At 42.8% G+C, this 17,657-nt stretch overlaps 1 protein-coding gene across 1 annotated transcript in view; it reads left to right on the forward strand.

The window, feature by feature from the left end:
- The window catches only part of SLC38A11 (solute carrier family 38 member 11), a 54,532-nt gene extending 38,963 nt beyond the window's left edge, over positions 1 to 15,569 (forward strand). The window contains exons 9-10 of the mRNA XM_073645680.1: positions 3,510 to 3,641; positions 15,297 to 15,569. Of these exons, the coding sequence (XP_073501781.1) occupies positions 3,510 to 3,641; positions 15,297 to 15,569 (405 nt within the window). The remainder of the gene's footprint in view (positions 1 to 3,509; positions 3,642 to 15,296) is intronic.
- Positions 15,570 to 17,657: the final 2,088 nt, after the last annotated feature.

Raw genomic sequence — 17,657 nt, forward strand, 5'->3', positions numbered from 1 at the left:
ATTAACAGAAATAAACACTTGAAATAGATTACTCTGTTTGTAATGACTCTATATAATATAGGAGTTTCACCTTTTGTATTGAAGAACTGAAATAAATAAACTTTTTGGTGATATTCTAATTTAGTGAGATGCACCTGTGTGTGTGTATATTTATATTTATATATATATATATATATATATATATATATATATATATACACACATATATATATACATATATATATATATATATACATACATATACACACGCGAACACACACACATCTATATATACAGTACAGACCAAAAGTTTGGACACACCTTCTCATTTAAAGATTTTTCTGTATTTTCATGACTTTGAAAATTGTACAGTCACACTGAAGGCATGAAAACTATGAATTAACACATGTGGAATTATATACTTAGCAAAAAAGTGTGAAACAACTGAAAATATGTCTTATATTCTAGGTTCTTCAAAGTAGCCACCTTTTGCTTTGATGACTGCTTTTCACACTCTTGGCATTCTCTTGATGAGCTTCAAGAGGTAGTCACCGGAAATGCTTTTCACTTCACAGGTGTGTGCTGTCAGGTTTAATAAGTGGGATTTCTTGCCTTATAAATGGGGTTGGGACCATCAGTTGTGTTGTGCAGAAGTCAGGTGGATACACAGCTGATAGTCCTACTGAATAGACTGTTAGCTTCTTTTTCTTGCTATAATACAAATTCTAAGTAAAGAAAAACGAGTAGCCATCATTACTTTAAGAAATGAAGGTCAGTCAGTCCGAAAAATTGGGCAAACTTTGAAAGTGTCCCCAAGTGCAGTTGCAAAAACCATCAAGCGCTACAAAGAAACTGGCTCACATGAGGACCGCCGCAGGAAAGGAAGACCAAGAGTCACCTCTGCTTCTGAGGATAAGTTTATCCAAGTCACCAGCCTCAGAAATCGCAGGTTAACAGCAGCTCAGATTAGAGACCAGGTCAATGCCACACAGAGTTCTAGCAGCAGACACATCTCTTCAACAACTGTTAAGAGGAGACTTTGTGCAGCAGGCCTTCATGGTAAAATAGCTGCTAGGAAACCACTGCCAAGGACAGGCAACAAGCAGAATAGACTTGTTTGGGTTAAAGAACACAAGGAATGGACATTAGACCAGTGGAAATCTGTGCTTTGGTCTGATGAGTCCAAATTTGAGATCTTTGGTTCCAACCACTGTGTCTTTGTGCGACTCAGAAAAGGTGAACGGATGGACTCTACATGCCTGGTTCCCACCGTGAAGCATGGAGGAGGAGGTGTGATGGTGTGGGGGTGCTTTGCTGGTGACACTGTTGGGGATTTATTCAAAATTGAAGGCATACTGAACCAGCATGGCTACCACAGCATCTTGCAGTGGCATGCTCTTCCATCCGGTTTGCGTTTAGTTGGACCATCATTTGTTTTTCAACAGGACAATGACCCCAAACACACCTCCAGGATGTGTAAGGGCTATTTGACCAAGAAAGAGAGTGATGGGGTGCTACGCCAGATGACCTGGCCTCCACAGTCACCAGACCAAAACCCAATCGAGATGGTTTGGGGTGAGCTGGACCGCAGAGTGAAGGCAAAAGGGTCAACAAGTGCTAAGCATCTCTGGGAACTTCTTCAAGATTGTTGGAAGACCATTTCCGGTGACTACCTCTTGAAGCTCATCAAGAGAATGCCAAGAGTGTGCAAAGCAGTCATCAAAGCAAAAGGTGGCTACTTTGAAGAACCTAGAATATATGACATATTTTCAGTTGTTTCACACTTTTTTGTTAAGTATATAATTCCACATGTGTTAATTCATAGTTTTGATGCCTTCAGTGTGAATGTACAATTTTCAAAGTCATGAAAATACAGAAAAATCTTTAAATGAGAAGGTGTGTCCAAACTTTTGGTCTGTACTGTATATATCAACTTTTAAAAATGGAGAGGGATAATTCTGCCCCTACAGAAGTCTCTTATTGTTCTCACCCACTACAAAACCCCTTTCATGTCCCCCATAAAGAAGGATGCCCCAAAATTGCCCACCTCACATACAGTATGATTCCACACAGTGAATTTCCAACAGCACTCCTCACAAGCGAAATATGATGCCCTCACAGTGCCCCAACACAGTATGTTTGCCCCATAGCTCTTCCCTCTCCCCCACACAGCATGATGTCCCCCACAGCTCCCTACGAAGAGTATGATACTTCCACAGCCTCTATCCCCGCGTACACAACATGATGATCTCCACACATTCATTCCCGCTGGCCAGGCTTACCCTGGAGGGGCATAACTAAGTGGTTACCTAGTCTTCATTTTAGCCTTTGATGGTGTGGATAGGCTTGGGCCGTTAGGGTAGCCACCAGGTGCCACTCCAGGGCAGTCCCCGGACCTGCAGCAGCTGACCTATCAGAGGGCATAAACAAAGACATAGTCAGGAAGTCCGAGGTCGGGGCGAGCAGCACATGTTCAAATTAAAAAGCCGGGGTCAGGAGAGGAAAGGTCAGACAAAACGAGGAAGCAAGCCAGGTCGGTAATAGGCAAGACTCTTAATGCACCTTGACAAGATACTAGATACGCACTGCAACTAGGAACCTAAGTTCAGGCAAGGTGTGTGGGTGGAGCTGTCTAATGTACCCTGAAAAGCACTTTGACTTTCAGGCTCCTTATCGCCCCTTCAACTACTGCTTCAAACATGAGTCTACCATCATTTTCTAGATGATCATCGTGGCTATCATACATACATTTGACTTGCAGCTATTTTACATATGATTAGTTATGCTCGTCAGTGTATCCCCTGCTGGCAGGGATAGGCCAGGGAAGCAAAACTCTGAAGGGCACAGAGGGTTAAATTTGTGCAGAGTTCCCCCTATAGCTGGGTGGAGACTCTCCAGCAACAGGGGAATGCAGCTGAACTGTGAGTGCTGCTAGAGGCAGTTCAGCGCGATGGCCTGACACTGGATGGAGCAGAGCAGTTAACGCAGTAAAGGGCGTTGAGAAGGCGTGCAAGTTACCAGCATGACACTCTTGGTGTCAGAGATATAAAGGGGAAAAAGTATATAGAGTTTTATGGAGAGCAGAGAAAAAAATCATAAGGAGGAAATCACATGAAGAGGAAATAAGTGCAGGATAGAAGCTGTTCTGATTTAAGAGCTAATGAAGACAGCAGCTCCCTGGATACACACAGACCACACATCCAGCCTATATTACTGGGGGAAGCACTCCCATAGGAGAAAAATCTGAAACTTGGATCAGGCTGCAAACTGCATTTCAGGGAGCTAAAAATGAATGAAGTTAGTGCAATGTTATTAACTAAATGAACAAAAAAAACAGATGCAAAAAATCATATTTTCCATGTCAAAGGCGTTCATAGCCTTTAAACAGCCACCCCTTCTAAATGGAACATTTATGACTATAACGTTTAGTAAATGTCATTACATACATTTACCCGATACATAAGAGATGACGCACTTATGGCGACCCTTCATGTCACATGACAAGTCACAGGTGTTTCTGCTTTCTGCAGGTAATTTCCAATGTATTTTTCGGTGGGATTCTTTCGACTGTCGATCATTTTTCAGTGACATTGCTGGTTGTATCTGTTACCACAATCATCTCCTTGTTTTCTGACTGCCTAGGATTGGTCCTAGAGCTGAATGTAAGTGTGTGAAATGTCATGTTGTATAGCAGGAGTTTATATGTTTAGAAATGTGATCACAGCGAAGAAGCCCCCCCAACTCTGCACCCCGTCAGTTGAGCATCACATCTAAATGTTCTTACATAGGAAGTGTAATTCTGTAGTCACAGGGTTGCTACAGACCGGAAATTTATACTCCCTCGTAATATTCCCCTTGGGATCTGCACATAAATATGGCATTTGTATAACTATAACAGGCAGTGTTAATGCAGGAATTTTTTGGCCGCGCTGCAGGTTTACTAGGAACATACTGGGGACTAAAATTAAATGGATTTAAATTATAATGTACGAGGTCCGGTATGAAAAGGAGCATTTATACCAGTGCAGCGGCACAGTCTGAATCTCCTGGGTCCTAGTGCAATATCCTATCTTGTATCTACTGTAGTAGTGACATCACTGCTTTTATATATACACACATGGTCAAAATTGTTGGTACCCCTCGTTTAATGAAAGAAAAACAAACAATGGTCACAGAAATAACTTGAATATGACAAAAGTAATAATGAATTAAAAATCTATAAAAATGAACAAACGAAAGTCTGCTTCCACAGAATTTTAAAAAAAAATTAAACTCACGGCCTGGTCAGAAATGATGGTACCCCTGAAAATAATGTGACAAAAGGGAAATGTCAAATCAAGTTGTGTCCACTAATTAGCATCACAGGTGTCTACAATCTTGTAATCAGTCAGTGGCCTGTATATAGGGCTACAGATACTCACTGTGCTGTTTGGTGACATGGTGTGTACCACACTCAACATGGACCAGAGGAAGCAAAGCAAAGAGTTGTCTCAGGAGATTAGAAAGAAAATTATAGACAAGCATGTTAAAGGTAAAGGTTATAAGATCATCTCCAAACAGCTTGATGTTCCTGTGACTAGAGTTGCACTTATTATTCAGAAATTTAAGATCCATGGGACTGTAGCCAACATCCCTGGACGTGGCCGCAGGAGGAAAATTGTTGACAAATCAAAGAGACAGATAATACGAATGGTAACAAAAGAGCCCAGGAAAACTTCTAAAGAGATAAAAGGTGAACTTCAAGCTCAAGGAACGTCAGTGTCAGATCGCACCATCCGTCGTTGTTTGATCTAAAGTGGACTTCATGGGAGATGACAAAGGAGAACACCATTGTTGAAAAAAACAACATAAAAAAGCCAGACTGGAATTTGCCAAACTACATGTTGACAAGCCACAAAGCTTCTGGGAGAATGTCCTATGGACAGATGAGACAAAAATAGAAGTTTTTGGCAAGGCACATCAGCTCTATGTTCACAGACGGAAAAATGAAGCATATCAAGAAAAGAACACTGTCCCTACTGTGAAACATGGAGGAGGCTCTGTTATGTTCTGGGGCTGCTTTGCTGCATCTGGCACAGGGTGTCTTGAATCTGTGCAGGGCACAATGAAATCTCAAGACTATCAAGGGATTCTAGAGAGAAATGTACTGCCCAGTGTCAAAGCTTGGTCTCAGTCGCAGGTCATGGGTCTTGCAACAGGATAATGACCCAAAACACACAGCTAAAAACACTCAAGAATGGCTAAGAGGAAAACATTGGACTATTCTGAAGTGGCCTTCTATGAGCCCTGACCTAAATCCTATTCAGCATCTTTCGAAAGAGTTGAAACATGCCGTCTGGAAAAGGCAACCTTCAAACACGAGACAACTGGAGCAGTTTGCTCATGAGGAGTGGGCCAAAATACCTGTCGAGAGGTGCAGAAGTCTAATTGACAGTTACAGGAATCGTTTGATTGCAGTGATCACCTCAAAAGGTTGTTCAACAAAATATTAAGTTAAGAAGAGTACCATCATTTCTGTCCAGGCCTATTTCATCAGTTTAATTTTATTTAAAAATTCTGTGGAAGCAAGGTTGAAAAGCAATGACTGACTTTCATTTGTTCATTTTCAAAGATTTTTAATTTATTATTACTTTTGTCAGATTCAAGTTATTTCTGTGACCATTGTGGGTTTTTTCTTTCATTAAACGAGGGGTACCAACAATTTTGACAACGTGTGTGTATAGTGCAATTTTTATCTAAAAGATTTATATTCACTTTAAAGATATTTTATGTATTTATAGAATTATTTATTTGTAGCACCATGTGTGTAATGCTGCATTTAGAGTAAATGACTGTGACTATTAACCAACCGCCTATTGGTATACTTCCATGTGCACAGAACGATCAGTAATAGATCATTCTGTGCACATAGCCTGTCATTGTTCTCATCAGCACATCACCTGTTTACACAGGATAATGTGCTGCCGAGACCAATGACTTAAGCAAGCTAAAAAATCATTTCACCCGGCAAACAAACATTTTGCTCGTTCGTAGGGTGATTGCCAACCTGTTTAGAAAGGCCGATAATCGGGAAATGAGTGTTACTAGCAATTTTCGTTCTCAAATATTGGATAGTGTAAATGGAACATAATGTAGGTATAAAGTACTCTGGCCCCAATTCCTCAAAGTGTTTTCACCGGATATTTCTAGAGTAAAACTCTTTTATAAAGTTGCAAAATTTTTGTGCAATTTGAAGATGTGCAAATTGTTTATGCCAGTCCCAGCCAGAGCAACCATAGTGGGTGGTGCATGGGTGGGACAACTCATGGGTGGGTGGTGCATGGGTGGGAAAAACTCACATAACAAATTCTTCAAAAGTTGTGGTGTGACTTACTTAAAAAATGCACTCTAGTACCCGACTGTTGTAACTTTTTAGTCAAGGCGACGTTACTAAAAAGATATGCCAAATTCATTTTGTTGCTTGTGCCTCTTAAAGGGGTTCTCTGGGAATAGAAAAAAAAGAAATAACTGAAGGAAATGTCATTATAAATAGATTCCTAAATACATTTAATAAGCAAGTCAGAATTGATTTGTCTAGAGAGGTAATCACTACAGAATTAAAATGGCCATCACCTCGTTACACTGACAGAAACCTGTCCTAGAACGTTACGACAGGAGCCTGTGAGCATGTGCAGCAGGACAGGAGCATGTGAGCATGTGCAGTAGGACAGGAGCCTGTGAGCATGTGACTCGCCCAGGGGAATGGGGATGACTCGGTACCCGGGCCTTTAGCCTGGCCTTTAGGGATATCGCGGTGGTCGGCTCCCAGGCCCGTACCCTGGGGTTGCTCCTTAAAAGCGTTTATGGTTGTTTATTTTATTAAAGAGTTTGTGACGCCACCTGTGGCTTCTGGTGAGGATCACCAGCGCTGCGCAGTCCACTGAGGCCGTTGATAAGGCAGCTGGATGGTATAGCTCCCCACAGGTGGAGCTAGGCCTCAGGGCAGTGTATGACAGGGAATGCAGGACAGGCGAGACCGAGCCGGGTCAGAGCAAGAACAGAGACTGACACGATAGTCACTTCAGTACCTTTTACTGATGGAAATTCAGGCACGTCCCGGAGCACTGTAGGGTGAAGGGTGCATGTCAGGATCCTCCCCAATGAGCAGGCTTTGGGCCTGCTTTTTCTTGCCTCTGCGTAGTAAGTTTCTGACCTGCCTGGAGCTAGGCCTAACTTTGTCTCTGTCCTGCGCTGGCTGACCTTGTGGTAGGGCCTTTCCTTGGAGTACACGCTCCCGACTTACGGGGCCTATGTGTCTCCTGGCTCTGTTACGTATCAGCACTTTAGCGATCCTGGGACTTGTAGTTCTCCAGGGATTCCGGTTTATCTTACTGGGTCGTGGAGATCCCGGTAAGCTTCGGACCCGGTGTCCAGTAACTTCTTCGGGGTGAGCTAGTTAAGCTCCTCTGCCCCCTATGTACTCACTCTCCACTCGCCTTCGGCCCCGCTCGGGGCCCTCACTAGGCTACACACACTGCAGCCGGGACACTGCTCTTCTTCGCCGCTCTCAGAGCGTTGGCACACTCCTAGCTTTCTATCCTGAACTCTGTGAGTTCTAGTCTGGACTCACTCTACAGACTATACTGAACTCTTTCTGCAGGAACTGCTAGGCTCTGGATCGACTGCACTGAGTCCTTCTGTGTCTGAGCAGGAAACTGCTGAATCACTTTCTGGGCTGCCTGCCTCCACCTTCCCTTTTTATATCCCGAACAGGCTCCCTCTGGTGGTCTGAGGTGGAAGGTGGAGGTGTATGAATGCTTATGAGGGCCTCTTGTGGAGGAATCCGGTAATGCACCCCTCTAGGATCTGTGATACCAAGCGCAGCTGGGCGTCACACATGTGCAGTAGGAAGCTCGGTTGCTGTGACCTAGACATAGTTTGAGCGTCCTCTTCTTACCTCAGCAACTCTGCTATTTCCCGTGGTGGAGCACATCTTCCTACATATAAAGGAGGACCGAGCTTCCGACTGCACATGCTCACAGGCTCCTGTCCAACTGCACATGCTCACAAGCTCCTGTCCTAGGACAGGTTTCTCTGAATGAAACAAGGCAGCGGCCATTGTTCCTTACACAAAACAATTGATATTTGCTAATTAAATGTATTTAGGCATTTATTTATACTGACATTTCCTTTTAGATAGTTAGGTTTTTTTTCTATTGCCGGAGAAACCCTTTAATGAGCTAGAGGCATCTTATGACTGCGCTAGAGGCATCTTATGACTGCATACCCATCATTATGACTGGTATACAAAACCCCAGTCTTAAAGAATTTGGCCCTGTGTCCTTTAAAGAGGTTTTCCACCTTATTATTTCTCGAAAAACCTGATTAATACCACAGACTGAGATGAAGAATGACATTGATTGATTGTTTAAGCCTTAACCCCTTCTCTGCTGTCAGTCCAGCTGTAAATCACGTAAACAGTTGCTGTGGATAAACTTACTAACAGGCAGCCTTTTAAATGTGGTTGTCAGGCAGCTAGTCTCCATTTGAAAAATAAATTTGACTGTACTGTCCAAAATGTCTTCAAGTTGAAATTGTGTTGAAACACCAAATTGTTAGACATATGATCACCAATCTCTTATAATTTCGACATATGCCCTAACTTTCCTTACATTAAATCATAATATTGTATAGGTCCCCACTATCCAAATAAAAAAAAAAGCCACGACCATTAGGGAATACCGCTACCATAATTCTGCAACAAGACTCATTACATGGTGCATGTCCAATTAACATTCAACTATACGCCAGAATTCAGGTTTACCAAGTGTCACGGGTGTGTCAGGGTTGACAGTCACACGGTGTCCAGCTGTAGAAGGTCACTGCGTTTGGCCTTACAAACATCTCCCTGATCCTTTTATGATTCCTCTCTCTTTAGAACCCAGCGGTGATCCTCACCTTGCTTGGGATTATACCCAGCAGTATCCTCACCTCCTGTTAATCATAACTTCCTTGCCGTGTCCTTAAATGCACTCAGATCCTCAGAGAGTTGCTGGTGATAGCGTATTTTACCTATTCAGGCCTGGGATTCTAGTAGTCGGCTAGGATTACCTTGGAGTTCCTTTGTGGATTGTTGCTGTGCTTTCTCTTGTGACATCTTGGAGCTAAGTGTATTCCCCTGTTTGCTTACCCTGGGTGTACTTTGGTTTGTAGTGGGGCTGACTTGGTGTTCACCCCCCTGCTCCCTACCTAGGACCTAGCCTTAGGGTCAGCTAGGGTCAGGTTTCCTGCTCGGCGATAGGTGCTTAACCTATTTATGGTCTATAGGGGAGTCAGGGTTTGTCGTTAGATCTGTTTAAAGGTCTCCACTCTCCCTTTCCTTAGTTGTAGGGCTCCCTCCCCTTTCCCCGTCGTTATACGCTCGGTTCTCCCCATTCCTCGGTTGCTCCCCATTATCACCAGCCAGTTAAACAAAAAAACTGACTTTCTTTTTTTTGTGTGTTGTTATGGATCCCGTTTTGGTGCTGGCGGAGTGGCTTCAGAGTTTGTCTCTGGAGGTAGCCAACCTTCGATCTGCTGTTCAGCAGCAACAGCAGCAGTCGTAGGCTCCTAATGTTGGGGACTCTGTGGGGGGGCTGGTCTAGCTTGAGCCCAAAATTGCCCTCCCACACTGGTTTTCAGGAGGTAGAGACAAATTTTTAGTGTTTAAAGGAGCTTGTAAATTATAATTTAAGCTTTGACGATACTCTTCTGCAGATGAGGAGCAGCGAGTGGGGATTGTGATCTCACTGTTACAAGGACATCCTCAATCCTGGGCTTTCTCTTTGCCACAGGACTCTGCTTTCCTCCGATCGGTTGAAGGATTTTTCAGGGCTCTGGTCCACATCTATGATGATCCTAACCGAATCTCCTTGGTTGAATTCAGGCTGTCGCCTTCAGCAGGAGGATCGGTCAGCGGAGATGTATAGTTCTGAATTTTGTAGATGGGCAACCGATACCAAGTGGAATGACCTGGCTCTTAGAAACCAATTTTGTCAGGGTATCTCAGAAAGGTTGAAGGATGCCTTAGCAGTTTACGAAACCCCCTCTTCCTCTGATTCTAGATTTATTCAACCAGATTGTGGGAGCTAAAGTGTTCTCCAAGTTAGAATCTTGTTAGAATAAGAGAGGGCGAAGAATGGAAAAGGCTTTCAATACCCCTGAGGGGCATTGCGAGTCTGGTTATGCCTTTGGTCTCACCAATGCACCTGTGGTTTTCCAGCATTTCATAAACAATATTTACTGGGCAGGTTTGTGGTGGTCTATTTGGATGATATTTTGATTTACTCACCTGATTTAGAGACACATCAGGGTCATGTTAAACAGGTACTATGGATTTTAAGAGATAACAAACTTTATGCCAAACTGGAGAAATGTGTCTTCGCTGTCCATGAGGTGCAATTTTTGTGGTTCCTTTTGTCACTATCGGCTTTTTGGATGGATCCGGAGAAGATCCATGCTATACTGGATTGGGATCATCCTGACAACTTGAAGGCATTGCAACGCTTTCTGGGGTTTACTAATTTTTACTGGAAATGTATCCAAAATTATTCGGTAATAGTGAAAGCCCTCACTGACATGACAAAAAAGTGGTTGGATTATTCTAATTGGTCGAATGCCGCCCAGCAGACTTTTTCCTCTTTAAAGAGATTTTTCACCATGGCACCTATACTCAGTCAACCCGATGTTTCTCAACCTTTCGTGGTTGAAGTTGATGCGTCGGAGGTGGAGGTTGGGGCTGCATTGTTTCAGGGTCCGTCCCCTGGTAAGTGGCGTCCATGCGCTTTCTTTTCTAATAAGCTGTCTTCTGCCGAGAGAAATTATGACGTGGGTAATAGGGAGCTTTTGGCAATTAAATTGGCTTTCGAGGAATGGTGACATTGGTTGAAGGGTGCAGTCCATCCTATTACTGTTATCATGGACCATAAGAACCTGTCATATCTCCAGTCTGCTAAGCGTATCAACCCTAGGCAGGCTAGATGGTCTTTGTTTTTTACTAGGCTCAATTTTGTTGACACTTTCCATCCAGGGGTTAAAAACATCAAAGTTGATGTATTTTTCCGGAGCTTCTCTGGTGGTAGTGACCATGAGAACCCTATCCCTATTTTGCAGAAGGGGGTGGTCATTTCAGCCTTATACCCTGACCTAGAAGGGGAGGTGTTGGAGGCTCAGGGGGACGCCCCTGTCTCCTGTCCTTCGGGGAGGTTGTTTGTGCCATCTAATCTGCGCCGTAAAGTAATTAGGGAACATCACAACTGTGTGCTTGCTGGTCATCCAGGTAGTAAGGCAACTATGGACCTCCTTACCCATCGTTTTTGGTGGCCAGGTTGCATCAGGATGTGGTTGACCATGTGTTTGCTTGCAGTATTTGCGCTCATTCTAAAGTATCGCATACTCGTTCCTCTGGTTTTCTGCTGCTGCTGCCTATTCCTAGTAGACCATCGACAGACTTGTCCATTTTTATTACTGACCTACTGGTATCTTCAGGCAAGACTGTGGTTTTGGTGATTTGTGGATAGGTTCAGTAAGATGGTACATTTCATCGCATTACCGTTACTTCCAAATGCCAAGACCCTAGCTCAGGTATTCATTAATGAAATCGTGAAGCTTCACGTGGTGGTGTCAGATCGGGGGACCCAGTTTGTTTCTAAATTCTGGAAAGCTTTTTGTATTCAACTGGGGGTGCACTTATCTTTTTCTTCTACCTTCCATCCTCAGTCGAATGGACAGACTCGGTGCATAAATGAAAATTTGGAGACTTATCTCAGGTGATTTTTCTCCGAGAACCAGGAGTATTGGGCATCTTACTTACCGTTGGCCGAGTTCGCTATAAACAATTGTCACCAAGCGTCTACTGGCAGGTCACTGTTCTTTGTTGCATACGGTTTTCATCTGCAGTTTGGTACCTTTAGTGGTGGAGGGGCTTTGGGAGTTCCTGAGGAGGAACGTTTTGCTTCGTCACTCTCTTCTGTGTGGCAAGGGGTTCAGAATAATTTGAAACTCATGGCAGACAGATACAAACATATAGCTGAAAGGAAACACTCTCCAGGTTTGTTCCTAAGAGTGAATGACTTTGTGTGGTTGTATACCAGGAATATCAAGTTGTAGTTTCCTTCCTGGAAACTGGGACCTAGGTTTATTGGTCCCTATAAAATAACCGCTGTCATTAACCCAGCAGCACTTCGTCTGGAGTTACCTCAGGCTCTTAGGATCCACAATGTGTTTCACAGGTCTCTGCTTAAGAAGTATGTGGTACCACTTGAGTCCTCCCCCTTGCCGCCGCCTCCAATCATGGTTGATGGCAATTTATAGTTCCAAATATCGAAGACTGTGGATTCTCATCTTCAGCATCGTTCCCTTCAATACTTGGTGCACTTGAGGGGTTACGGTCCAGAGGGAAGGATGTGGGTCTCAGCATCGAAGGTGAATGCCCCTAGGTTGGCTTGTTCATCTAGGTAAACCTGGTCCTGAGTGTCTGGAGACCACTCGTAGAAGGCGGAGTACTGTCACGGTGTGTCAGGGTTGATAGACAGTTATACGGTGTCCGGCTGTAGAAGGTCGCTGCCTTTGGCCTTACAAATATTTCCCTGATTCTTTTATGATTCCTCTCTCTTTAGGACCCAGCGGTGATCTTCACCTTGCTTGGGGATTATACCTTTCCATTTAGGACCCTGAGGTATCCTCACCTTCTGCTGTTAATCAGCACTTCCTTGCTGTGTCTTTAAATACACTCAGATCCTCAGAGAGTTGCTGGTGATAGCGTGTTTTACCTATTCAGGCATGGGATTCTAGTAGTCGACTAGAATTACCTTGGAGTTCCATTGTGGATTGTTGCTGTGCTTTCTCCTGTGTCATCTTGGAGCTAAGTGTATTCCCCTGTTTGTTTCCCCTTTGTGTACTTTGGTTTGTAATGGGGCTGACTTAATGTTCACCCCTTCTGCTCCCTACCTAGGGCCTAGCCTTAGGGTCACCTAAGGCCAGGTTTCCTGCTCGGCGATAGGTGCTGAACCTATTTAGGGCTTATAGGGGAGTCAGGGTTTGTCATTAGATCTGTCTCCCTTTCCCTAGTTGTAGGGCTTTCTCCCCTTTCCCCGTCATTATACACTGGGTTCTCCCCATCCCTAGTGTTACACCAAGCTCAGTTGCCCAGACCAACTTCAAGAAACTACTGTTTTCTTGCCGTTAAGATACCATGAAATAATCAGTGTTTTTCACTCGACCGACCTGTGCCAATAATGTTTTTTGACCTTATTTAAAGAGAATCTGTCACCAGGTCAAAAAAGTGTCCAGATTTTGCTCTTATTTTATTCCCGCTGATCCCTGAGTATTCCGTTTTTTTTCTTTTGATAAGCTCAACCATCCAGTTCCAGTTATAAGGGCCTTCTTATTTAGTGCTCACAAAATGTTAATTTTCATGGTTTTTACAAAAGGGACAGTGCTCACAGGGTAATAATGCAGAGCAGCTAACAGACATGCCCCCGAGGATCCTGAGAGCCACGACACCTTAGTAAAGACCATTAAAATGGTCTTAGTAAAGACCATACAAATATGTCAAGGGCTGTCACATTGTAGAAGGATCATCTTTATTCTCATTTGCACAAGGAAAGACTAGAAGCAATGGGATGAAACTAAATGGGAGGAGACACAGATTAGATATTAGAAAAAAAATTTGACAGTTAGGGTGATCAATGAGTGGAACAGGCTGCCACGAGAGGAGGTAAGTTCCCCTTCAATGGACGTCTTCAAACAGAGGCTGGACAGACATCTGTCTGAGATAATTTAGTGAATCTTGCTTTGAGCAGGGGGTTGGACCAGATGACCCAGGAGGTCCCTTCCAACTCTACCATTCTATGATTCTATGATTCTATGATTCTATAAAGAATGTCTTATTGATAATGCTAAATAAAAAGATCTTTGGAAAAGTATAGTGAGTTTAAAGGGGTTAACCAGGACTACTTTTTTTTTTTTTACTATGGATCTAAGAAATAACAGGCAACTGGTTGATAACTACCTGCTTGTTGTACCCGGTGCTGATTTCAGCCGCCACAGAGTGGTCACAGACCACTCCTGCCGGTGATTCAGTGGCTTCTGATGACATCACATCGACAGAGCAGTGGCTTCTCTTCCGCTCTGTTCTGTTGAAGGAATGTTACTGTGGATGTCTTGCTGTCAATCAACTTGATGTTGGCAGTCACGCCCCATCAACAGAGTAGCACGGAAAAGGAAGAGCTGCTCTATTGACGTGGAGCAGCTAAATCACCAGCAGGCGAGGTCAGTGACTGTTCTGAGCCGGTGCCGGGTAGATCAGGCAGGTAGTTGAATCTGTTATCAACTACCTGCCTGTTGGTTTTTAGGCCCATAGAAAAAAAAATAGTCTTGGACAAACCCTTTAAGAATAGAAATAAATGGAATACTCAGGGGAGCCGCCAGAATAAAATATTAGCCCGCTTCTGACCTTGTGACAGGTCCTCTTTAAGCCACAATCTCAAGACACCCCATCATAACTCAACCCAAGACCTCATCAGAGAGAGCACAGTGCATAGTCCCCAGACGGTTAACCCAGCCACTCACATTCACAAGCTACAGTAAGAACCTCTCCTATCTTAATTTCCTACCATAAATATTGACATGAAAAGAAAGAAATCTGTATTGTGTGCAATCAGAGGAAGCACCCATGAGGGAGCGCATACAACCCTACCTGAAGTCCTGGAGGTTTATCCATTGTCCAGAACCTTTCCCAGACATTCCTGAAGAGTTAAAAAAGGGTTATCCAGCTCACCTGTCTCGATCAGTGCATAGAATCCAAATCCAACGTGAAGCAAAAAAGTCCAAAAATAGAGATCCAGAACATCTAAAACAATTAATTTTGATTTCAAATATATAAAAATATCTAATTCCATTAAAAGCGTGGTTTGCCAAATAGAAACTGCACAAACTGAAAAACGTCCCCTCATGTTAAGTCCATAGATCCAAGGTTATGAGGTATGAGTAAGAGGCGTTCGGCTCGAAACGCGTCAACATCTATGAACTTAACATGAAAGGACTTTTTTTTTCCTTGTCGTGCAGTTCCTATTTGGCACACCATCCTTTTAATGGAATTATATATTTTTATACATTTGGAATAAAAATGAGTTTGTTTTAGACGTGTTGGATCTCTATTTTTGGCCCTTTTTGATTTCTGAAGAGTAGGCAACATTAGCTAGGATTCTGTATGCAAAATTTAGCTGGAAATCACTTAGCAATGACATTTTTAATCACGCTATTACAATTGCATTTAATATGTATCTGCTATTTTTCAGGGCGTTCTCAGCGCTACTCCCCTCGTCTTCATCATTCCCACAGCCTGCTATCTGAAGCTGTCCGCAGATCACTGGTACCACATTAACAATGCTATGCCCTGCTTCATTCTTCTACTTGGCATAATTATAATGCCAGTAGGTTTATTTATGGCCATTTTATATCCTCAAGAATGTAGTCATGGAAAAGAAATGTTTTATTGTTTTTCAAACGCCACATTTATGGATGTTCCTGTATCACATTTATACCAAAGGAACAGATCTAGAATAAAATAATTCTTCATTATTACAACATTTATGTTCATTTTATTTTTGGAGTCTGGAAATCTGTAAAAAGCTGAATGGTTTATACTTAGTATGGATGTATGAAAGCATATCTGAAGAGAAGAATAAATCACCAAGCTCATCATGCATAGGAAGTTGTTTTTATTGCTTGCCAGCTGTTGTCTTCACTCTCCTCTCATTCGGACAAATCAAGACATCCGGAGGAAGTGAGAGCTGCTGCCCTTTTCACTTCCTCCAGATGTCAATTATGTTCATAGGAGAGGACCAGCACTGATTGGCCGCAGGGATCACATGACATAACAGTGTCACGCAATCCTGGGGAGAGCCAGTGCAGACACCACTGGATTGGAAAGGGCACCAAAGGGGAGTATAGGTGTTATTATTTTACTGGGGGGAAACATAGGGATCCAGAAGGGGTTGTCTGAGTGTGGTGGACAACCTCTTCAACGTTAATTATATTACTCCATTTATCTGTCAACAGGGAGAAAGCAAAGGGATGCAGTGATTCAAATCTCCTCCTGTTGCACACCTCATTAAAATGAATGGAAAGTGCAATCTGCAAGTGAATTAATCTATCAAGCAGCATAGAAAACTATTTTTTTACTCTAGATTTGAATATTTAAAGGGGTTGCCTGCTACTTGGAAAACCCCTACTTAAATGACAAAGGGCCCCATTGAAAATGAAAACAGCTTATACTCACCTCCTGGACCAATCTTGTTAGGTCTCCAGTAGCTCATAGTAACATAGTAACATAGTTTTTAAGGTTGAAGGAAGACTAAGTCCATCTAGTTCAACCCATAGCCTAACATGTTGATCCAGAGAAAGGCAAAAAAAAACCCATGTGGCAAACACTAAGCTCCACATTGGGGAAAAAAATTCCTTCCTGACTCCACATACGGCAATCAGACTAGTTCCCTGGTTCAACGCCCCTATCAAGGAATCTAGTATATATAACCTGTCATATTATACTTTTATACTTTTCGTGTTACATTTTTATGTCACGTGAGAACTGCAGCCAATCAGTGGCCTTTAATAGGCTGCAATGCTGACAACTTCCCTTGGACGGCCGAATGAGGAGCGAAGCAATCATTTAGAGGCTGCTGATTGGCTGCAGTGCTCATGTGACATAATAAAGTCATGTAAGTACTGTTAGACTCTGCAATGACATCGCTGGAATGGCGCCGGTCTGGGAGGAGAGCAAAAGCGGTTTTCATTTTCATTGAGGCTCTGTTGCATTTAAGAAGTAGTTTGCATATTTTTTTCCCAGGGATCGCTGATCTAAACAATCCCTGTAAACAGGATATATGTATAGAGAATCTTTACATATTAATGGCAATGCATTTAAAGGGGTTTGCTAAGAATTGGAAAAACATGGCTCATGCTTATAAAAACAGTGCCCCACATATGCCCATTGTCTGCGTTTGGTTTTCTTTCATTCTCTCTTTCTTTCTTTAAACTATTTTGAATCCTAACAAATTCAGGTACACTTTTAACAAATAATCTACTCTGGGTAAAAACTTAAAAAACTGATCATTGCCTATGGAAGAAGAACTCCCACTATCACAACCCTTCTTACTGGTCTTGGTGCCCCATTGTGAAGATATAAAGCTGTGCAGTGGCAGGTCAGGCTGTATGAAAACACTAAAAGTCCTATTTCTTCATAACGAGCCTGTTTCAAACAGAATGCAAGGAGCCAGAACAATGGTGATCACCTGACCACCATGCCACCCCTTTAATAGCAGCTTGTATACAAGGGGATAATGATACTGATGATGTCACTTTAATAGTAGACCATTACTGGCCATTGATTAGCCTATAGAGGTAACTCATTAGATAGATTACAACAACATATTTAACATATGAGCTGGAAACAAGGAAATTCCAGAGAAAAACAACAACCAGCAATATTTAGGAAGTGCAACAGGAAGAGGAAAGAAACACGGCTCTGTGAATAGACCTGTAATAATAAGCAAAGGTTTGGCTGGGCATCATATTTATCAAATCCTTTGTGATATAAACACAATATTATACCGGTCAGGACGTCTTTCATTTCCTTGATTTTGATCAGTTATTATTAA

This window comes from Phyllobates terribilis, unplaced genomic scaffold (assembly GCF_046119375.1).
Source record: "Phyllobates terribilis strain yellow unplaced genomic scaffold, ASM4611937v1 Scaffold_9__5_contigs__length_417890890, whole genome shotgun sequence".
Lineage (NCBI taxonomy): Eukaryota > Metazoa > Chordata > Amphibia > Anura > Dendrobatidae > Phyllobates > Phyllobates terribilis.